The 24,398-nt window shown below is 46.6% G+C and overlaps 1 protein-coding gene across 7 annotated transcripts in view; it reads right to left on the bottom strand.

Annotated features, from left to right (window-relative positions):
- Positions 1–6,165: 6,165 nt before the first annotated feature.
- Positions 6,166–24,398, bottom strand: part of ZNF664 (zinc finger protein 664) — a 35,942-nt gene continuing 17,709 nt past the window's right edge. For 4 of the 7 annotated variants that reach the window (XM_027125066.1, XM_027125064.1, XM_027125063.1 and 1 more), the window contains 2 exons: positions 10,156–10,219; positions 6,166–10,050 (listed from right to left, as the gene is read on the bottom strand). In XM_027125066.1, the coding sequence (XP_026980867.1) occupies positions 8,669–9,454 (786 nt within the window). In that variant the 5' untranslated portion in view covers positions 9,455–10,050; positions 10,156–10,219 and the 3' untranslated portion in view covers positions 6,166–8,668. Of the gene's footprint in view, positions 10,051–10,155; positions 10,220–10,358; positions 10,454–24,398 lie in introns of all 7 variants that reach the window. The other 3 variants (XM_027125067.1, XM_027125068.1, XM_027125069.1) reach the window with 1 other exon arrangement.

Here is a 24,398-nt window from a genome sequence, read left to right as displayed (position 1 = left end):
CCCAAGGGGGGCAGCTCCGGGGTGGAGGTAGGGGATGGACAGCACTTGGACCGTGGGCTGGGGTGTCCACCCTCCCGGCCCACCACGGCCAGCATGGAACTCCAAGGCTGAGCGGGCTTTCAGTAGGAGAAGAGAATATATTTTAGCGAACACTTCGTTAGCTTGATTTCTAACTTTTAAAGGAACAGACACATGGGGTGTGGGTCCCCATTTGTACTCTTACTCCAAGCACCAAACAAATTAGGGGCTGCATTAGCCAGGGCTCTCCAGAGAAACAGAGCCAACGGAATAGAGACAGATGTATAGCAAGAGACTTTCTACAGGGACAGGCTCGGGGGATTAGGAAGGCTGCAAAGTCCCGTGATCTGCCATCTGCAAGCTGGACACCCAGGAGAGCTGGTTCCAGTCTGACTCCACGGGCCCCAGAACCAGGAGCACTGGAGCTTCATTTGCCAGGTTCCTCTACATTCTGCCCAGTGCCACCACTGCTTCCAGGCACAGCCAGGGGCGCCAGACCCTGCACTGGCTCAGCCCAGCTCCGACGGGCAGTGCCATCCTTTCTGCAAGATCCAAACACCACCAGGGACCGCTGCCCCCTCGACACGGTGGGCACCCACTCTGTGCCAGGCACTGAGCTGAGGCCTGGACCATCCTATGAGGGACAGACTCTCAGTCATAAGTTCTGTTTTACAGATGAGGAGACTGAAGCTTGGAGGTGAATAAACTTTTTTGAGGTCACACTTAGACACGCTGGAGGGACCCTGAATCCAGGGTGTTTGGGTACCACCGCCCTCTGGCCCCGCTGATTCTCCTCACTTATGTAGCTCTGAGCACAGCACAGATGGTATTTTGTTGGTACGTGACTAGATCCAGGGGAACCCTACAGTGTGAGCAGTATCAATTGAGCATCTACAGGGCACGTAAAGCCTAGTAGCATCTGCCTCTTAGGATTTCCGCCTCATCGCCCTTTGAATAATTCCAAACCGCTAAGACTTAGAGAATCCCGGAAAACCCAGACCACCCCCCAAGAGCTGTTCCCCAGCGGGCTCTGCAGCCTACGGCTCTCGCTGCGTCCCATCACCTCAGGGCAGTGCCGGGACGAGAGTCGACCTTGGCGTAGACGGTTGGCCCCAAGTCGGTCCAGTTCCATGTGTCTACCCTGGGGAAAGTGGTCCACATGGCCCGGGGTGGCCCTGGCCTTGATTCCTGAGCCTCACACAGTCTTTTCCCAAGGTGCAGGTGCCCAGAAGCCCTGGGTCTGATTGTTCTTGTGAACCCAGGCCCTTCTTCCCTCTCCCCGCTCCCTGGGGAGCATGTCACCAGGGCGTGCAACCTCCCTTTGGAAACCAGCATGGCCTCCCTGCTCCCTGTGCAGCCCAAAGGGCTCCCCACCCACCCCAATGAGGGTCTCCTGCACTCCCCCTATGACACCCCTTCCCTGAACGCTAGAACCCCTTCTCATCCTTCCCTCCAGCAGGTGTGCCAGGCTTGGCAAATGAAAAAAACACACGGCACTCGGCTAGATGCGAACTTCAGATTAACAATGAATAAACGATGAATAGGTTTTAGCATCAGTAGGTCAAATATCTGAAATTCAAATGTGACGGGGCATTCTGCACTTTATCAGGCAACCTTACCTAAGGGTGACTCCCCAGGACCCAGGGGCCCCACCCCCTCTGCCCGGGGACCTAACGGTGCTACATGTTGTGTGTTATCCTTATTTTTCAAAATGACTCAGCGCAATGCTAGGTGAGAGGAAAAGAACATATAATGGTCTTGATAAAGATCAAGCATGTAAGCTCAAAGGCTTGGTTTACTTTTAATAGTTCTTATCTAATAGAATTTAAGTCTATGAAAATTTTTACTCATTTTGGTCTCATCCGAGATGTGTTACGTGATACCATCACTGCCATTCATCTCTGAACAGTTTTACTGGTCTTGATTTCCTCTCTAGCTGTCAACTTGAGGGAAAGGGGATGCTTTGCTTGTTCTGTTTTTAAATATCCAAGTGGATAGGATTTTTGTCTCTTTCTCAGCAACTTTGATATGTATGATGCTATAGGCAGAGAATGTGGCCTGTGGGATTTATGCATTTTGAAATCTGGTGAGATTTTCTTTCTGGCACGAAACATGGTCAGTTTTTACGAATGCTCCAAGAGGGTTTGTTGGCACAGAGTTCACAGACAGCTGACAGATCACGTTTGTTCACAGTGCTGGTTGATTTTTCTTTGTCTAGTTGATTTGCAGATTTCTGAGAGAGGAGGATTAACATATTCTGTTGTGGTTGGGAGTTAATTTCTCCTTGTACCTCTAAAAACATAAACTGTATCTTTCAAAGCTATGTTTTTAGCCGAACAGATGTACACAACCATTTACCTTGACAAATTATTCCTCTGATAAATTGATGCTTTTTACCTTGCATTCTATTTTCATTGGCAAGGCTGCCACCACTGGCTTTCTTTCTGTTAGCATTTTCCTGGTATGTTTTTCCATTCCCTTATTTTCAACCTTTTGTGTCACCTCTGTATTGTAGGTGGTCTCTTGTAATCAACGTGTACACATATTTGTGGTGAAGTTTATCATTCAACTTGAAAATGTCCGTAAACAGCAGAATTTAACCCATTCACGTTTACTATGATGAATGCTATGTTTACATTCACTCCTGCCATCTTATTTTATACTTCTTTTTATTTCTTTTCCTGATGTTTACTGGATCGAGTGAGCTGTCTTTGCATGCAACACGTAGAGAATTCATTCCTCTCCAAACATGACCTGTTGTCAACAGTGACACTGTGTGGCCTGCTTGTCATCAGCTGAAATCTCCAGCTCCTTCCCCACAGGACATTAGAGGCCGGACTTACCCTCTGGACTAAGTCCCTGTAGGTCTTGAGTTTATCTCAGAAAGGGAGAAGGGGGGGCATGCAGGGGCAGAGGAACGCCAGGGTAAAAAGGATATTTTGGGGACAGACCGGATGAAGGCTCAAGGTGGTTGATTTAACCATTAATAAGGAGATATCTCCTTAATTTTGTATGCCAAGCAAGTGGAGTGGACACAGAAATTAAACACAGAAGGACACGACACCAAGTGATGTGAATAGGTTTATTTGAGAATCTAAACACAACCCACACAGGCACTGGGGACCTTGCTCCAGTTTTACAGCAAGAATTGCCTTCCCTGCAACCAAGAGCCGGACTCAGTTGTGGCTCCAGCACTTTCCATGCATGGAGCCGACTCTTCCCACTTCCAGCCAGTCCCTCTGAAGGACCCAGCTGTTCTCACCCACACAAACTCTCTCACATTGCTCACAGGACTTTTCTCTTGAGCACATTACGTTATACTGTAACACGGCTTTGCCCTGAGCCCAGGGTAACAGCACATGCACACGCAGCTTTCATGTTATGCCAACAGCCTCTTCTTTCTTCACAGCACAGCACGAGGTTACTTTTTTTCCATTCATTACACCATTGCTCTCTGTTTGTCCCAGTGACCCACCACTGTTCTGACCTCTTAGATGCCCCTTTGCCCAAGGTCCCTACACAATGAATAACAGTGTGGCTCAATTAGTGTTCTTTATCCATTAGAGTCCCAAATTAAATAGGAAAGCCCGCCTTCCTAGAAAAATGTCTATACCCACAGATACACAAACCCCTGCATACACTTTAAGAAGGTTCTGGACCTCTCTGAAAACCATCTACAGATGCTAGGTTTAAAAGCTCTCTAAACATGGCGCTCCTACCATAATTCATGATGCAGAGAAGATCTGGGCCAGGGCCAGCTTCATTTTCCAAAGGAGGAGGGGGAGTCTGAGTGAACCCATTTTCAGAAGTGGCATTGAGGGAGCAGAACTGGCAGGGTGCACACAAAACAGGCTACAAAATGTATACATTCACCTGAAAATCAGCAAGAGCAACTTACACATGCTATTATTTTACTTTAAAAACGTATTTTATTTGCATATACCTACATCTGAACAACAAAAGCACTTTGGTCTAACCGTCACCTTCCTCCGAGACCTCCGCCGACACGTTTAACAAACACAAGGCCCCGGAATCTCTGGAATTGCTCGTGTGCCTCTTAACATTTTAAACTATAACATGAGAACGACTTTTTTTTTTAAATGTTTTCATGTCCTTCTGACCTCAGAATTACTCTGCCTTATGCACACCAGGAGTGGGAACCAAGGGGTAACACACAGAGGCCTCCCTGCCCGTAGGGTTTGGGGGACCCCGGCCTCTGGAAGCCGGAAGCTCTCCCAGAATTTCTGTGCGGTCCTCGGGGCGTACGTCTCAGGGCCGCCCTCTCCGGGCCCCGGCGTCTCTCAAAGTGTTGTACTTACATGTTCTGCCCACTTCAGTTTGGACACAGCATCTGGCCCTTCCACCAGTTTCCATAAGAAAGCCACTCAGACCAAGCATCCCAAGCCTTTTGGGAGGGATTCTGTGGTCATAAGGGTTCATACAGGAAAGCGTGCAACCTGACACCATTCTACTCCGCTGGGTCCCTCTCTTCGACTCCCTTTCCAAGTCTACTCTGTATTTTCGTCTCAGACTATCCCAGGAGACTGCAGTTCTTCGCTTTCTCACCACGTGGAACAGTTCAGCCCTCTCCAGGTCCCACCCCAAACTGAGATGTCCTAACCCCCCACAGGGCTCAGCAGAACCAAAGAACTCCAAATAACACGATTCATCCTCCTTATCAGGCACCTGGGATTAATAATAATCCTTCTGTTGCATTACTAAAGGCTAGGCACTTGATGTGTGTTTACTTAGTTTTCTCAAATGTCTCACAGGTTAGGTATTTTCAAAACCATCTTACAGATGAGAAACCTGAGATTCAGAGAAGTGAAGAAACTGAGTAAGGTCACAGAGTAAGTGCTGTATCACCTTCGTGTTTCCTCTCTCTCTTTATCTCAATCCATGTACCAACTCGGCAGTGCTACTTGTATTTGCCTCCTGCCCTGTAATGGTATCAACCTCGTTCTCATCTCTTCCTCGGGGTTTGATTTTACCATTGAGTACTTTTTCCATCTGCTGATACTTGCTTTCACCTATTATTTTCAAATTCCTGAGGATAACAGCAGGCTGCACAGAAAGACCCGCTTAATAATTTTAAATCTGGGGGGGATAACTGAACCAAGAGGTGGAAGGCCCCTTGGAAGACATCGTGTCCAAGCCTCACGCAACACCAAAGACACACCCACAGCTTCCTCCAGATGGCCCGCGACTGGCCTGGGCACCCACCTTCTCTAGAGCAGACCACTGCAGGCTATTGGGCTGACTTCTTGAAAGAGTTCTTCCTTAAGGTAAGAGACCGTAAAGATACAATCTGCCATTTACTCGGGCTCCCCTTAGAAACTGTGAAGTCGGCCCTGGCTTTTCTCGCTCACACCCTAACTCCTAGCAGGCACAGGAGTGACCCAGTGGGAGAGCTCAAGCCACGTGTGACCCACGTGGGGTCTCTGCCCCACCCCACTCACATCGAAAGGGCCGTCTGGATGGCTTCCGCCTCAACTGTGGAAGCGGAGCCTAGACTCGCCCTGAGAGGCAGGTGGACGCCAGACCCACCCGCTGTCAGAGACTGGTGTGCGGGGTCTGGGCCACCACTGCTTAGCTGAGAAGTGTCAGGCCTTAGCATGGGTGGGAGACAGCCATCAGGGACCAGAGCACAGCTTGCAAAGTGAAAGAAAAGCCTATGGGCACCATGCAGGTAATACAAATGACGAAAATGGGTCACACAGGGAACATGAATTCGTTGCCAACCTTTAAAAATCATTAAATTTTATGTAAAGATCTGGATTGTTGGTTTTTCCTTAAAAGAGCAGATGATGCGGGACCCTTAAGCCTGTATCTCACATGGAAACAAACAGCTACCACTGAGCAGGCATTGTCCTCTCAGGAGGGCAGGCTCTCTCCAGTCTGCCAGACCTCACAACTCCTTTGTCAATTGCTTGACCCCTGGGCCAGAGGGTCCTCGCAACTTGGTTTGCTGGGGCAGTCCCAGTTTAGGCCTATTGTCCTTGTTTAAGTATTAACAGCATCGCCCCCTCACTTTATTATATGGTCACCTAGACATAATGCACAAGCCACCACACACACACACACACACACACACACACACACACACGTTGACCACTGAATTCACACAACCACATGTCAAGCACAGAACCCTGTTATAAAGTGATTTTATTAAATTGATTTGGACATACTGTAGGTCAAATAATATTTTCCGAAGATAACAATTATGGACTTTAAAGCTCGACATAAAATTAGTAGCTTCAAAAGTGTTAGTCATATTCCCCAGCAACAGCATGATAAAATAATTCAACTATGTAGAAATATAGAACTCTAGGACTAGCTGGAAACTCAGAAATCATTTAGCCTAATGTCCTCATTTTGTAAGTGAGAAAACTAGACTCAAAGATTAAGCAATTTGCCCAAGCTCACATACCTAACAGTAATACAGCTACAAATCAAACCAATTTTTCCTAAACCTATAATTCTATCAGTGATATTTCAACTGGCTCTCTATCAACTAAAAGTCTAGGCTTTTCTCTAACGCTCCACACTACTGTGACATGGAAGTGTGTTAAGACACTACAGTAAATCGTAGTCGAGGAATTCAGGCCTGGAAGGGGCTTTATCAAATAACTAAGCCAGCCCTCTCTTTGCGAAAATGAGGAAACATGAGAAGCAACTTCCCAAGGGCCTGTTAACAGAGATGTCTGGATCAAAATTCAGATGGTAACAAATTTACCCCCAAATCCCACCTCCAGTTTCATGGCTCACCCAGTAAGTTATGTGCTCCTTTTAAATCTCCTTTATGCATTGAGGTTTTAGTTATACAAGAAACCCTTCCAGTCAAACAGAAGAAATTAATTCAAATATGAAGAGAAAATCAAGCTTCGTTTCAGTATTTCGATGACTATTTCGGGTAGTTCATTTTCCAACCTCTCAGACAGTGGACAGAGACCGCTAACCTGAACACCCATTTCAGAGCTTTCAAAGAGCCTTAATTTCCCCAAAGACTTCCTGAGCAAAAGGACTACATGTGGGAAATCAACGAGAATAGGAATGAGAAGGGAAACAAAGTTAAAAATTAGTTGCTTTTTGTTGTCATTGGGGACTTTTGGTCTTCTAAACATTCCTTGAGTTCCTCCACATGAGTTTTTAATACCAATCTAGCCAGAAAAAAAAAAAAAAAAAGAAAAAAAAAAGGCCTATAAATGTCAGGATACTGAGCAGCTCAGTATCTCTCCCCCTCCCCGCTGCACGCTGCCCTCACCGCCGGCCGCCACCTCCTGCTCCGGAAGCTCCCCGGCAGGACCGCGAGCCCCCTGCAGCCGCCCCTGTGCTGCCCCCGGAAAGGCCTCCCTGCCCGCTACCTACCGCTGCCCCCCGCCCCACCCCCACTGCTCTAAATCTTCACCCTAGGTTATTTTCTCTGTATCACTTAATCACTACCTCAAACTACATTATTTATTTGTTTACTTGCTTATCATCTGTCTCCTCCACCAGAAGTCAACGCCACGAGAGTGGGGCCCTTGTCTGTCTTACTCAGTGGTATTCCCGGTACCTGGCACAGTGCCTGGCACGTAGGAGGTGTTCAATAAATACTTGTTGAATGAATGAAGAAAGTTCATGCCTACAAAGGAACTGATATGTAATCCTCAATGAAAAGGTATCGAGGACTCCTACACATTATTGCCCCAAAATCACAGAATCAGAGACTATTATTAGTGAGGCCTCCTACCATCCGCTTCTCCTATGGTCTCCCCAAGCCAGTAAGGGGCTCCCCTTGTTACCAAAGGAGCCTGAGAGGGCAATTCTGGATGGAGAAGAGTTCTAACTTTGCTTGCTTCTTCCTCCCTATTTACATTCAGCTATTTCCAAAAAAATTCAAGTTAAAAATATGTGATGTAGCCACTAGAAAATTAAGTCTGACTAACATAGAGACACAGTGATTAGCAGAATTCACAAAATTAAAGTTCAAGGGCATGTATGTCTGCCAATGATTTCGCCAACAGACAAAGTAAATGGAAATTATGAGTCACCTAAAATCTAAAATGAAATTTAATGCCATCTAGGAAGGGGTGGATATTTATGGGTATTTTGAGGATATACAGGTACAGTGAGTTCAGAAGTAACGGGATATATGGACAGATACGTAGAGGCTGAATCGAGTGGTGACCTCAGCAATACCAGAACACTACTTCGCGGGAGCTGGCCGTTTTCAAATGCATTCACCAGTATGCTTGGATCAAGAGGAGGTCGGTCATGAGCTCCCGAAATGGGGGAGTATCTGGGGTGACTTTTAGGTAAAGTGTAGACAGAAGGTGACTCAGGAGGCTGGGCAAGGATCATGGTTTCCTGTGTAGTGTTTCAACTATGGAGGCATCGCGCCAGAATCCCAGGAAACACACACCCACGACTGGGACCTCACAGCCTGTCCTGGGCAAACACGCGGAGGGGAGGGATTCCAGATTCAAAGTCAAGCTGTGGAACACACTTGGCATGAATCCAAAAAATCAACCTCACACGTGCCTCTTGGAAAACAATGTTCTGCTGGGGCTTGCTGTAAAAATTTCTTGGGTCAATGTAGGTATTTACAGGGTTTTCCTTCCTAGTGGCACTTATGGGTTTTAGGATTTTTATCTCTTAGCAAAACGCTTTATATAACTGATATTTTGAGATGGTTTCTCTCCTTTGTGTGCACTCTCTGGTGGATGCAGAGGCTGGTGCTCTGACTGAAGGCCTTCCCACACTCATCACATTTGAAAGGTTTCTCCCCCGTGTGCACTCTCTGATGGATGCAGAGGCTCGAGCTCTGGCTGAAGGCCTTCCCACACCCACAGCATCTATAGGGCTTCTCCCCGGTGTGCACTCTCTGATGGATGCAGAGGCTCGAGCTCTGGCTGAAGGCCTTCCCACACTCATAGCATTTATAGGGCTTCTCTCCTGTGTGGACTCTCTGATGCATGCAGAGGCTAGAAGTGTGCCTGAAGGCCTTCCCGCACTCTTCACATTTAAAGGGCTTCTCTCCGGTGTGGACTCTCTGATGCATGCAGAGGTTTGAACTATTGCTAAAGCCCCTTCCGCACTCACTACAGACATAGGGTTTCTCACCTGTGTGAACTCTCATGTGAATCTGAAGGTGTGAGCTCCAGTTGAAGGCTTTGCCGCACTCGTAGCACTTATAGGGCTTCTCCACCGTGTGGATCTTCTTGTGTCTATTGAGCTTTGTCGTGGTGCTAAAGTCCTTCCCGCAATCATCACATTTATACGCCTTCTCTCCCGTGTGGTCTCTCCAATGGATATGGAGCTCTGACAGATGAAAGAAACCCTTGTCGCACTTGTCACACTTATGGGGCTTCTCAGCAGTGTGAATTTTCTGATGCATAAAAAGATCTGCTCTCTCAGAGAAGAATTCCCTACACATGGGGCACTTGTAGATCATGTTTCCTATTTGGTATCGTGATTTAGCGGAGAAGATTTCCTCACAACTACTACAATTACAGGGCTGCTATTTCACAGAGTCTCTCACTTGGCCATTTTGGTGCTTATCTCAGGCTGGCTCTGCTCGGGAGGTTCGAGGCCGGCCTAAGCTCTCCCCTGCCTGTCTTTCTATGGAAGGTTCCTCCCTGCATAGTGCTCCTCACTCGGTATTATTATTGATTAGAAAGTGACATTTACTTCCACGTGGACTTTGTAACTCGTTAACACAGAACTTTCTTTGAGATCCTGAGCTGCCAACATTCCAAGGGGCTCCCAAGGTAGAAACCTTTGCGTTTTTAAGCCCCTGGAATCTTCCTCTTGCAGAATAATCTCGTACTTCTCAGTTGCAGGAAAAGGTCTGCACAGTGTCCCCTGTAGCCAAGGGTGCGATACTGCGTGCTGGTCTCGGTCACCAGGAGCCTCCCCTTGCAGAGTCACAATGACATCTTGCCTCCTGCACATCAGACAGGAGCCTCCCAGGAAGCCAGCGCCTTGGGTCCAGGTGTGTCAGTCCTTCCTGGTGAGGATTCCCTATGCAGGTGTCACTCCGGCAGTCTCCTATAACAGAAACATAAATACTTACACTGAAAATGCCTTTCTTGTCCAGAAAATTGCTATGGATTCCATAATTAATTTTATAAACGTGACAGTAGTAACACAGACCTTTTTTGATCTTGAGGAAGGAGCTCTTATCTTCCAGAGAGACGTGTCTCTTGGATTTGCAGGTCTGAAGAAGAGAATTTGTAGATATCATGCTCCTGTTCATAGCCCAAGTACATAATCCAATTACAACCACTTACTGTAATTATCTGAGCAACATCAAGGGAATACTATTGAAAAAGAAAAGAAATCCTCAGAAGACCTACATGTGAGTATGAGAAGCAGCTGTCCTGCATAAAAGGCACACGAAGGAAAACGCACTCCACTTGGAACTTCAGAAGGGAAAATGTTGCTTCTGGAGCTGAAACATAGTATCGAGTCACCTCCCAATCCACAGAAAGAATAAATATATGACAGCATCAAATGTCATTCCCTTGCTTAACTGTCCTCCATGGTTTCCTGATGTACTTAAAATCCAAATCCTTAACCTAAAAACCAAGGTCCTGCATGGCCTTGCCCCCAAGCTCCCCGACCTCACGTGTGGCTTGGTGTGTGAGCCGCCTCTCCCCTACGTAAAGAAGGCCCCTGGCTAAGGCTCTATTTTAACCTCTTATTTGATTCCTTCAAAGCGCAGAGAACCTGTAATTATCTTATTGTTCCTTGCTTCTTGTTCTGTGTCCCGTACTAGACTATAAATGCCAGGAGGGAAGAACTCTGTATGTTGCTCGCTGTTACATCCTGGCAAAGGGGAGGTGGGGAGGTGTTTCAGTTAGCATTTGTTGAACGCATCTCCAGAGTACTTTATGACACCGCCTCTCTCCTGCAGACGTGGCCTGCTTTCTTCTGCTACAGCAGATAAAGGTACATTTTCCAGTGCCTTGTTACCAGGCTTTTGATAACCAACATGGGACAAAATATATACCAAACAGAAGGAGAGGAAACAGAAGAAAATTCCAAAATATTCAATCTGAAATCTTTTGAGGTTTAGGATGCCTTAGCCACCTTTTCATGCCCTGTTCTTTATACTCAGTAAGTGATACTTCAATTAATTAATGAAATTAACAGATCTTAAAATAACACTCTCCATAATATGTTTTATATAAATAAAGACAGGGTACATGAGGGATTGAGATTTCTTCAACATTAAAACTGCAAAATAAATTGCACTGTTTCTAGATGGAAGTGTTAGAATAATGAAATTCAACTAGATAAACAAAATTTCAGCAAAAAAAATATAGTCAATGTCTGAAAAAGTATATATGCATCTATCCTCTGACCCAGTAATCACACTTCTAGAGCTCTATCTCAAGATATACTGCAAACTAGGAATGACTGATGGCCCAGTTTATTGAGGCAGTACTTGTAACAGCAACATTGCCAGCAACCCAAGGCCCGTCCACTGGGGAGTGGCTGAATCAACTCTGGGACTTCATTCAGTGGACAACTGCTCAGCCATTGAAAACAGGGAATGAGGAAGAGCATGATGTACTGATGTGAGTGAACCCAGATAACACTGTTCACTAAAAAAAAAAAAAAACAAAACACAAGGCATAGAATAATAGCTCAAACATGCTACCTTTTGTGCAAAAAAAGAGGGGAATATGAATTATTTAAATATTTCTTTACATGATGTATAAAAGTAAACATGGAGAAGGATAATACAAAATGAATTTTTTATTGAAATATAGTTAATTACAACGTTCTATTAGTTTCAGGTGTACAGCAAGTGATTCTGTTATACATATATATATATATTCCTTTTCAGATCATTTTCCATCAAAGGTTATTGCAAGATATTGTGTATAGTTCCCTGTGCTATACAGTAGGTCCTTGTTGTTCACCTATTTTATATATAGTAGTGTGTATACGTTAATCCCAAACTCCTAATTTATCTTCCCACCCCCATTATCCCCTTTGGTAACCGTAAGTTTGTTTTCTATGTCTGTGAGTCTATTTCTGTTTAATACAAAATGAATTTAAATGGGAGGAAGGAGAAAAGGATGAAGTAAAGTTTCTCTGAATGTAACTTGTGATGTAGTTTTGACTTTGGAGACATATGAATGTTTATAAATTCAAAAAATAAAACTAAATAAACAAAAGCAATCCCTAAATTTTGAAAACAAAATGAAGAAAATGAACCTTAACTTTCAAGTTGGTGACACAGCCACAAACGACTTTTGAGTACAGCAGACTGATCATACATACTCGGGGGACATTCTGTTGATAAATAAAGCTGCAAAGAAGTCAAACTTCTTTCAATAGTTTAACTTAGTTATAATAACGGTGGTGTTTTTATAAAGTAGGATAATGCAAATAAGTCATTACGGTAATGTTGTTAGGAACCAAGATTCGAGGTGAAACAAATGAGATACAAATATAAAATCAAAGGTAAGGAAAAAAATCCTGTAACGTAAAATTTGACTTAGAAACATCAGTTTGAATTCATATCTTTTTTTTTCTTAAGGCTGTCCATCAAAAAGGCCTGGAAGCAATGACAACCGACAGCAATGGTCCCTTCCCTTATAGACCCTTTTCCACCAAATGGCACAGGGATCCTTGCAGAATGCCTGGTCTCAAGGCCAGAGCAGCACTTTATGAAGTGAGCCTGGGACACCTTGTCATGCCAGAATGTAAGAGAGTCATGGCAAAGGAACACAGATGCCAATTCATGAAGAGACTCCTGCTGGCCAAAAATGGGACAACTAAGCATCAAAAGGAATAATGAATGCAAGCCACTGAAACACACTAAATATACAAAACCCCCGAGTTCACAATGACGACAAGGGTTGGGGAGGAGCGGAAAAAGTAAGAGAGGGACAGACAGAGGCAGAGAGACAGACTCAAGGCACTAGACTAAACTGAAAGTTATAGGACACCAATTTTTACCTTTTTTGACACTTGGCAACTAAAAGGAAAGAATGAAAAATCCTTCGTCTATGAACTATCTTTCAAGATGATGCAACAATCCAGCTAGGAAACACGCAACCCTAACGAAATGCGTGATTCAGACCCCGGTAAGAAATGGGTGAAAACGTCAGATGAAAGGCTGATCGAGAACGTTTTACATTTTGAGGATCTGGCTGTCAACCCCTGAACCCACCAATCCATGATGTCAGCGTAACTCCAAGGGGCAACAGGAAACACACAGCGTCATCTGCAACATTCCTGCCAAGCATGCCTCCAGGACTCATTTTTATTTGAAGGAACTAGGAGGGCTAGAGGAACTACCAGGATACCAGCAGAAAAATATCAAAATGTGACGCAGTCCACAGGACAGCTACCCATTTCTGCAACAAGTAAATGGCATGGAGAAAGGGGGAGGGGGGGGTTGGGCTGCTCTAGATTACAAAGACTTGAGATAGAACAACCGTACCAGCCAAATGTAACTTGAAGACCTACCTTCTTCAGAATCTGATTCAAATAGGCCAGCTGCTAAAACGGACAACTGGGGAAGCACCGTTAGGGACTAGGTATCAGATGACACAAGGAACACTGCTCACTGTATTCGGTGTGACAATGCCTTTGCAGTTGTATAAACAAATGTCTGTATTTTTTGAGATTTATACTGAAGTTTGTAAGAATGAAAGGACACGATGTCTGAGATGTGTCTTAAAATGCTTTGGCCAAAATAAAAACGACAGACAAAGCAAATGAGGGAGGATTGTTGTAACTGTTGCTTCTAGGTGATGGATAAATGATGAATAAGCTAATCTATCTTCCTTTGTGTATGTCTGTAATTTTTCATGATAACAAAACTGGTTCGTGTCGGGAAAACATTCTTTTCCTGCTCCTCCTGCAATGACAAACTGATCCCAGGACCCGGCACATTGCACAGAGGTGAAACTGAACTAAACAGATGCACTCCTCCAATGGCTGTGACTTCCCCAATAAATCCTGAGCACGTGAGAACGTGTGCACCGCAGATGTCACTGGAGAGCAGAGGGAAGGTGACGGTGACAAGCAGGGGACACAGGGAGCAGTGCTGCACTCCGCCCTCCTTCCCTCCTGAGCTAATTAACCGAGACGCCATGCGGTTCTCCTGGTGCCCTCCCTCAGAAATGAAGCAGTGAGGGTGAAGGCATCCATCCAGACTGGCCTCAGGAGAGGCTGACTCTGCTCAGAAGGGTGGAAACACCAAGCTCAGTGATGTGAAACTCCTATAGTTGTTGTACATGCACTCCCGCCAGAGTTTCTCTGGACGAGGAGTCAGGTACTGCCATTCCTTCCAGGTAAAATGCCTGTAAGTCTCACCGCATGAGGGCAAGCTACATTCTGCAGGAAAAAGCTCAAGCAAAAGAACCTCCAGCAAATTTGCCATGTGACCAACCAAAAAACAAAAGGAGGACAAACCACCACCAAGGATCCTCACTGTAGCCTTTCCTAAAATAGCACCTGCCTCACTGCTTCCGTACATACAAAGGAGACTGTAAACCCAGCGAGTAGGTAGATGCCACAGAAGTCTACAGATCCCAAGGGCACAATGTCCCCAAGATTCCCTCACTCAAGACGACGTCTCCTATCCAATGTCCCATGATGGCTTTCAAGGGGACAGCCCATTGTTTGACTGTAAGGCCACCTGGGAGACCTGAGGAGGGAGGAACCTTGCACTGAGGTCACCTGGCACTGCCACGGGCAATGTCCCATCTGTCCACGAGACCTCAGGGGCACCCTCAGCAGTACAAGCCTTCAATTTATATTTGAGGAGAACCTCTCAAACAGGAAGGTTAGAGTCCGGCTGAGAAGTGACAGGAAGAAAGCTTCAAGTAGCCCGTCTGCCTCAAGTCCCCACCTTCCATGAAAAGAGCCCTCTTCTCTCCCTGTAGTTTGTCCATTAGCAGCTGTGCCTCATCTAAACCTTGTGACACCAAACAATACCTGAATTTGTACCCATCTCCCAGCACAGTTAAAAGTGAGGGATCAGCTAATAAACAACTGTGGCTGAAATGCGAGGAAGTAAAAAAATGAGTCCTAAACACAAAGAAACTATGCCCTGAGAGAATAAAAGCTCTGGGCCCTGGCATTGGAAAGGGTCATCTGGAAACGGAGACGCAGGATTAATGGGCTGGGAGAACGGAGCTGTTGCCCTTTGAGTGCTGATCGGGCCAAGAGCTCTCAATTCTAGACGCAGATTCAACCACCACTGTGCTCAGGAGGTAACACTACTACCGGACTGTGGTCTGAGGCACCGCGTCTGCTGCAGTGGCCTTGAATTTCCTTGCAGGCAGATATGCCTGCAGGGAGAGGAGCCCACTCTGGTCACACCTGCAGGGGGCAAAGGTCAAGAGGAAGGTACAGAGGGGGGACGCTGATTTTCTCTCCAAATTTCGGCCTGAATCTGTTGCAGAACTTGAAGATAACAGTCCCTCCACCCTAGGAGGAAGCTCAGGACACTGGGGAGGAAGATTCTGAACGTGGATTTTGAAAGAGGATTATTTAAACTACTTCTGTATACGCCTTTCACGTATTACTCTCTTTTACACAGCTGTCCCCAGAATATGATTCTGCACAGGAAAAATGGGCGAACTAGTTTTTCAGATTTCTTGTTAAAATGATCCGATGCTTGCAAAATAGAAGGACCCAGGCTGCACAGGGCAGGTGTTGAAGAACGAACAGAAGAGCAGGCGAGCAGGACACTGAGAGTCACTGTCCCACAGGGCCCTGGCGCTGGGCTGACGGGAGGCGTCAGTGTGGCTGCACTCAGCAGAACCAACCACCCAACACAGAGGCGCAGGCCGGGCAATGGCGACCAGCAGACGCTCCAGAACGCTGACTCGGATCTCGATCACACTCAGTACAGGTTGGACGTGAAATCAAGACCAACCACCCTGACCCAGCAGGAGAGAAATCCAGTCACGCTCGTCAAGGAGTTGGCACCAGAAGCCTCGCCCTCAGACTGTACCCGCGCACCAGGCCGGCTGCTGTTGTGTGCTGTGCTGCAGGTCCTTCTACAGTATTAAGGTTCCTATAAAGCATTAAATATAAATAACCCCACCCTAGAGTAGCAGACTCTTTAATACATCAGTTAAATCTATGTCAACAGAGATCAAACTAACTTCCCATCTAGAACCAGATCTGCCAGAACATGTGGTTTATAGTTCTGTCACTCGAAGGGATAAGGGCACACTTTCTGGGAAAGATAAAAATGAAACAGAATAGGAAAGAAGACATTCCTATGCCTCCAGCCTCAACCAAAAACCCCACCACCAACTGCAGTGCGCTGCACCGGCCATGTGACTCATCTCCCCCACTTGTAGAGCAGGCATTGTGTCATGGGGCCTGGAGAAGATTCTCAAAGATAACCAAAGTGCCGTAGCTCAGATGATGATGCCCTAGACTAGTCACTGTGAAATATAAAGACTCCAAATCAACTTGCAGGTCTCTTAATTACTGGGAAGTGTTTTACGGGAAGATCCCTGTGTTCCCAGCTGCCCTAACACATGTTGGTTCATGCCATGTTGTTTAGTGTTTGATTTATAAATGATACTCAAGAGAATCCAGCTCACCCAGAAGCAGGCCTAGAAGAAAGTCACCATTGATGCAACAGTCCTGGAAATTGAACTCAGATGCAGGATCGGCACATGCGTGCATGCAGGTATACGTTCCACAAACGTGTAGCACCCAGCATTTGTCAGGCAGCGGGCTACACTCTGCAAGATCCTATGAAGAACAACACAGCCACGACTTCTGCATTCGTGTGGTTTACAGTCTAGGAGAGGAAGGAGACAGGCCCAGCATCATGCAAGTGGTGCTGTGGCCGAGCAGGCCCCAGGGACACAGCTGCACGAAGAGGGGCATACTAACTACTCTTTCGTGACAAGGAAGACTTCTAGTAAACTCTACTTTTAGACTGAAACCGAAAGGACAAACCGAATTAACCACGAAGGGTAGGAGGACAGAGGGTCTTGGCCTAGAGAAGGGCAAGTGTCTAGAGACAACCAGGACCACCAAGCCTAGGAGCACACGTTCAGCATGAGGGAGGCAAAAGGGGGGCTCTGCCCCGCTCTTACCTCTACCAGATTATGATGTGAAAGGACACTTCCTTAGAATAAAACTCTAAGGTTCAAAGTCAAAGGGGAGTGGGCAGCAATGGAAAAGAATGTTCCGTCTGGAAATGAGAGGGGAGGCTTTCTAATTGATTTGTAGCTTCTGCTGTGGCCACCTCAGCCGTAGGAATCCCTCCTCAAAGCCTGGCCAGTGAGGGAGTGTGGCTCATTCCCGCGGGACCAAGACAGAGCCTGCCTGCGTGTCACAGCCTGGGACAGGGTGGGGAGCATACAAAACTCCACTCACCCGTCCCTGCCACTCCCCTTCCCACAGCAACGGTGACTCCACATCTCCCGAAATCATCATAAACCCTGCCAAGGGATCACCTGCTAGAGCAGTCGGAAGACTACATGCCCCCTAACGGGCCAAGAATATGAAAAAGCTCCAGCCGCACCCAGAAGTCCTGATCGCTAGAAAACATTCCAAAAAGAAATAAGATTCCACTCTTCCTCTACACTCGTCAAAGCCGATGAAAACCTACAGTCAATCCGACAGCATGATCCTGAGAGCGTGAGTCTCTGTGTAGCGCCAGTCCCGCTTCCCCAGCTGCCCCCACTCCTTCCAACGCTCAGCCCACTGAAAGCCGCCTCTCACCCCGAGAAGTAGCACTTTCTGCCAACCTTTTTTATCCTGCAAAAAACACACACTTGCCAGCTCTTCCACCAACAGTGTGACTTTAAGCAACTCACTGAAGCCTAAGACTCAATTACCTCAAACGTAAAAGAGAAATGATACTCATATCCATCTCTCGGGGCTGTTACGAAAATGAAATGAGACAATGCACAAGCCTAGGCCCCATAAACTCTCCCCCGTCCTTCCCTCAACTCGTTGAACATAGGGAAGGCATGCTGTTTACTGGAGGGTGGCTTCAGGAACCTGCAGTGCTCAGCCGTCAACCTGTCACCTCCCAGCGTCCATACGCTTTCCTGACTGCAAACTCACTTCCTGTTCGGGATCACCTCTCCCTGTCTACGCAGCACTGATGGGCCAATAAATCAGGGTGCTCTATCCTCCCACAGTGAAAACCGAGTCCCCAGACCTTCCCCTCCTGAGTTGGGGAAAATGCTAATAAATACTGGCTACAGAATGACAAAGCAATTCTCTTCCCTAAAAACTCCTCTTTTATCCAATTTCCTAGCTCAGAGTCAGCTGGTATCCATCTCTTCCTTCTCCTCTGTCCCTGCTACGCACAGGAATGTTAAAGTCTGCTCTAAAATACGTCCTTCACATTCTGTTTTCCTCGCTCACTCCAGGTTCAAGGCCTCTCCTACAACACACTAAGCCAAGAGCCTGACAAACGGCCTGGTTCACCTTAAAACCATGCTCCAGCAAGGCGCGCTAGGTCAGATGCCTTCTGGGATCCAGGAGGGAATATAACCGTGTGCTCTTGTCCGGCTTAAGACATCAGGGGCCAGGGGGCCCCTCCCACCTACTCCCCTTAAAAGCATTCATTCCTACAAATAAAACGTCAGCAGGCTGAAATCAGTCCACCAGCCACAAGTTGAGTCTCTTGCAAAAAACCCAACTTGTGAGCACGGGATACTGAACAACTGTCCAACCTCGGGAAGCTCAGTTCTTTCCAGTTACTGTCGTAGACCAGCAGTTCTCAAAAACCAAGACTCTTGGGGGTTCCAAAACCCTTATAAAACAAGATCAAAATGATTTTCAAAATAACAGTAAGATGTAGTTTACTTTTTTCACTGTGCTGACACTTGCATGGAGGGTGCAGAAATACTGGCTGGTAAACTGCCGACTCCTCAGGCCCCTCACACAGAGCCCTACGGCAGAGGCACCAAGTGATACCTGTAGTCAAAGTGTTCTTCACCTCCAGGGGCTCACAGTAAGCCAAAGTTTCACTTAAGAATATCCTTGGGCTTCCCTGGTGGCGCAGTGGTTCAGAGTCCGCCTGCCGATGCAGGGGACACGGGTTCGTGCCCCGGTCCGGGAGGATCCCACATGCCACGGAGCGGCTGGGCCCGTGAGCCATGGCCGCTAAGCCTGCGCGTCCGGAGCCTCTGCTCCGCAACGGGAGAGGCCACAGCAGTGAGAGGCCCGCGTACCGCCAAAAAAAAAAAAAAAAAAAAAAGAATATCCTTGAAGAAGCAATAAAAAAATTTTACTAAATCTAGACACTTTTATTATATTAATTACATTTATGTTAAACATATTATGTTTATTACATTGATATGAAATACATACAAATATATTTTCAATGTATATTTATCATATTCTAGATTAAAATGGAAGCATACCAGGTCGCATACCCAAGGGCAATGGTTGCCTAAAGGAAAAGCACTTGTACAAATGTAACTGTCTGAGCTGCAAGCTGAACCGCCTCTTCTTCTCGACAGAACATCATTTTTACTTGAGTGACTACACACTTGCTATGCAGACTTAGGTGCTGGACAGACATCTCAGATAACAGGAAACTGATGGTATTTACTGCCAACTGTCAAATCCGAGCTTTCAAGTGAAAATTGGGATTTTGGAAAACTCCTGTCACCATGAGCTCTCCAGCTTCCTGAGACTTGAAGACTTTCCTGATGAGACTGACAGCAACACTTACCGTGAATTTTCTGATATTACATGTAATGGAACATATAAACATTCTCAGGATCTGCAAAAAGTGAACCAATGTTGCCCAAATGACCAATGTGTCAGGTAACAAATCACTGTGGGTAAAAGATCTATTCAAAGTACAAAAGAGACCAGGGATTTTTAACATAGCACAGTACAAAAGGTTCACCGATAGGACTGCACACTGCAACTAACCTGTAGGAACCTACCACTTGTCAAGTTTCGGTATCGTGTCACAAATGAACTCACAATTACCTGAAAAGGCTACCGAAATCCCTTTTTCAATTCTCTTGTCTGTGAGGCTGGATGTCTTCATCTACTTCAGCTAAAACAACATATTGCCAAAGATTGAACACAGAAGCAGATGTAAATATTGCCACTCTTCCTACTAAATGTTTTCTTGTTTTAGAAAATAGCTATTTTTCATACAAATGTAATCTGTGTTAATGTGTAATGAGTTTGTCATTATTTTTAAATTAATTTTTTTGTGAAGTTTTAGTCTTCATTTCTATTATAAACATCAACGCCCATAACCCACACAGACAGAAAGCTCTTTGAGGTCCGTAAATAACACTTCTTAAAGTGTAAAAGGATCCAAAGACCAAAAAGGGGTTGAGATTCCATCTCAAACCGACTTTTTTTTTTAAAGCTGAAAGTATGTGAACAAACTGTAAGATGAACACTTACTTATAGCTAGTAATTTCCATCATCAGCCATCATTATTCTGGTTGTAAGAAAAATACCCTCCAAATTCCTCTACAATAACCCCAAAGTCAAGTTCCGTACATGAGAAGATTAAAAGATGAACACTACAAGAAATAACTCTTTACCCAGAGAGATGTTTTATAAAGGATTCAGAAATTATCCCATTAGGCAGAAGTCACTAATGTGTTCCTCTAAGACCTTGATTTCGGTTCCAAGGCCTTGTGATTCTTATTATCCTGTATGGTTCCCCCTGGACATAACGGATGCCCCTGTTCATGGACAGAGAACATGGAACGTGTCCCCAGCACGGCTAGGAACTCGTCCTCCTCACAAACCATCAGGAAGTCCCACAAATCAACTCACTCAGATAGTAATTGGGCAGTGGTATGCTAAGGAACCTCTGCTTGGCCCTTTTCTACAGGCCTCGGCAACAAAAAATAAATGGAAAGGCTGTTCAGGTCCCTGGTGCCTGCATGCTGCAGAGGAACAGGGCTAAGAAGTTCAAGGCCATCCCCCGTGTGCTGCAGGGACCTGAGCACACGACATAGGCAGCATCTACCTCCTTGTTAATCTCACTACCAGAAAATTCCAGTCTAAACTACACATAACAGGGTATAGCTGACCTAGATACTCAAGCTCCACAGGCCCAGTCCGCCTCATCTCTGCTCGGCTACCTGTCTCAGAATAACTTGATTATAGCAGTCACTTGTAACGCATCGATTAGGACTGTGAATGTCAAGTCCACTCTCTTTTGCTCCTACATCACCATCGGTCCTTCAATAGAAGATATTAGCGGCCTGGAAGACACCCAGGCTGGCTGCCCAAAAGGCCCTTCCTATTTCCCACACTTTTCCCAGTACGTCACTTCTCAAGCTACCAGGGCCGCTTCTCCTCATTACAGTCCCTCTGCACGGGCCCCGGGCCACCTCTACGGTAACGGGTCACAGGGAAGTCCACCTTGTAAGGTCCTAGCCCTCGCACCTTGGTGGCTGGCTTCCCCCAACACTCTACGGCAGCCCCAAAGGCCTCCAGCTAGTCCGCTCCCACACCTCATCTGCCCTCAATGACAACCCCCTGCAAGGCCCAACTGCGGGCCGCGTTCCTGACGTGTGCTTCTCACTCACAGAGGTGAGAACGCAGGCTTCCTCATCCTCCAGGCTGACCTCAGGAACGGGAAGCTGGAGGCAGTCCAAGCTGAGGGGAGCCTCGCTTACAGTGGCTCAAGCACGCAGCTCTCTCCGGGGCCTAAATCTCCCGGGGCCAAACGCCCAGCCTCACAACACGGTCCAGGCTTCTATCCACCTAAGGGCCAGTTCAGGTGCTCACGCGCTGCACCTACTCACTGGCGTACCACACGCTTCGGAAAACCACAGTGGCCTCAAAGCAGGCTCCTGAAACAGTCCGTCAGTCACCGGCCACTGGCTGCCATTCACGCGGCGTCTACTCAGTAACCTGCCCTGACCCCTGTTCCAACACTCCCCGACCTGGCGCTCAAGCAGCACTTCCTGAATCCACCACTGATTATCAGCTGCCTTGGTAATTTATAGGGACAGTTTCCCTGAGGGCACTGAGGCCAACTTTTTAGGTCAAAGGAGTTTCTGAGTCTGAGCAGGAGTCTCCAACTCACCTTTAATGACAACAGTGGGTTTTACATCACTTCTGATGCCTTCCTCTCTGCTTCCCCGCCACCAGTGGGTGAGAAAAGACTCCAATCTAGTGTGACCCCTGAGCACTAAAAGAGAGCCCCTGCCACTGGCTTCCTCAGCCGCTCGCCCGGGATCTCCCAGGGGGCCACCTTATCCCTACCCCGACCACGTTTCCTACTTGGGGCCCCACGTGTGTGGGCTCCTCTCTCCCCGCCCCCTATTCCTGCCCACACGTCCTGAAAGTCCTAGGTTCCCTGACCTCGCGCCTAATAAAGTTCTCAGTGGCTAAGGATCTGGGCTCTGGGTTTTAATGATCCGTAGGGAAGAGAGCTGCTTTGCTCCTGTCCTTGGGACAACTGCTCTTCGTGTGACTTGGTTTAATGACTCCTAATGGAAAAAAGACAAAAGGAACCACGCCTGATTTTTCTTTAACTAGAAATTATCTCAGAGGCTATGAAATTAGGTCTGGAGAAGGGCAACAAAAAGTATAGAGGGAGTGAGGCCAAGTTTTCTTCTGAGTCTGAGAAGGAAGTCTGAGAAGGACAACTGCCTGTGTGATTACAGTGATAAAGGATGACATAGGTATATACTCCTCAGCTTCCCTCCAGCCCAGTCCTCCCACAAAAATGACCTCTGGAATGACACAGCGGGGCGTGGGCCTGGCTCTGCCGCTTGCTGTGTGACCCCGGTTGACCTAAGACTGATCTGTAAAAATATGGATAGTCGTGTCTACAACCCTTTGCTGTGATAATTAAAGAAGATAGTAAGTGGGAAAGTACTTATCAGAGTGCCCACAGCTTGGCTGAAGCCAAATAAATGCGAGTTTCCTTATTTCCCTTATTTTGACTAGTGCATGACACACTCCTTCATTTGCCTCATCTCACAGGCAGAGGCCTCCCAAGACCCCCCAGTGTGCCTCCCAGTAATTACGGTTCCTCCTCTGCTCCAAGTCAAGCGCTGCTTTCACACCTTCGTGTCTGTCTCCTGCACCTCCCGCTTCTACCCAGCAGTTTTTCCTTCTTGACTCTCTATTCATAGGATTGTCTTAAAATCCTTGACTGCAGTGACATTTCCTCACACTCTGGACTCCACCACCACACCACCTGTTTCCTGCTCTTCGACACTGTACACAGGAACGCCCAAGGAATGGGACACGATGTGATTTGCTTCACTGATGGCCCCTATGTGAGTACCACATATAAGGCCCAAGTTTACCTTATCTAGTAAATGTGTAACATCTATATACATTAGGAATCATAATAATTTGGTGGGTGGAACACTGGGCTTGCAGTAAGAAGTTCTAAGTTCAAATTCTTGATCTGACACTGAACAGCTGTGTGGCCACAGATCACTCATTCTCAGCCTCAACTCACTCATCCAGGAAATGGATGGTCAGACCCACTGTTATTCATACAGATGCTCACCCTCGCTCTCATCACAGGGCTTAAGGGCCTCTGCCTCATTCTGTCCCCAGGAAGGAGCAGCAAATACCGGGAAGCAGTGGGGGGTATGGGAGGGGGACTGAGAACAAAAGCTTTTCGGGACACAACAAGGATGCTTAGAGAGTCAATGCACCTAAGCACTACAGCCTGTAAGACTGTGCCCTCGCCTGCATAACCTGCCTTTTCCTGTCCCTTCCCTTTGGCTGATTCCATTGGCTTTGTCTTCCTCAGGGGACCAGCCTTTCACAACTGGGCCAGGGGATTCCCCTGCTCCAAGGCCTGCAGGAGTGGGGCCGGGGCAGGGCCGCGACAGCAAGCACAGCAGGCTCAGGTCAGAGCTCTAATGCGCAGTGAGAATGACTCTCGTTTATCAGACTTGATTCCTCCTCGTACTGCTGGAGGAGTAAGACCTACAGGGACAAAATCCATGTTCGGGCCTAGAAGAAAAAGGACCAGAGACTAGAAAGCTCAAGCCACCCTCAGGGAGAAGCAAAGGAAATACCTGAAGGTCACACAGGGCCTGGCCAGCTAAAGGAAGGATACACACAGACTGGGCCCAGGAGACCGCGCCAGAAATGAAAAGTGGATTTTTAACAGGACTGTCCCCAGTGATGCTGGGATTGGGAGTATAACGGTAGTTGGCAGGTCAGAAAATTAGAGATTTGGGATTCTGTTTTTTTTATGCATTTTAAAAATTGTGGTTAAAACTACATAATATAATGTACCATCTTAGCCATTTTTCAGTGTAGAGTTCAGTAGTGTTAAGTATGTGATGTGCACATTATTGTGAAAGCTCTCCAGAACTTTTTCATCTTGCAAAACTGAAACTCTGTACCCACTGAACAACTCCCCCTTCCATTCTGCTTTGTTTCTATGAATCTACTTTAAATAT

The sequence above is a fragment of the Aethalodelphis obliquidens genome, unplaced genomic scaffold (genome assembly GCF_003676395.1).
Source record: "Aethalodelphis obliquidens isolate GAN/ISIS:26980383/991018 unplaced genomic scaffold, ASM367639v1 scaffold28, whole genome shotgun sequence".
NCBI lineage: Eukaryota > Metazoa > Chordata > Mammalia > Artiodactyla > Delphinidae > Aethalodelphis > Aethalodelphis obliquidens.
Note: the sequence above shows the minus strand (reverse complement) of the source record. Positions and strands in the feature narration are given on the sequence as shown.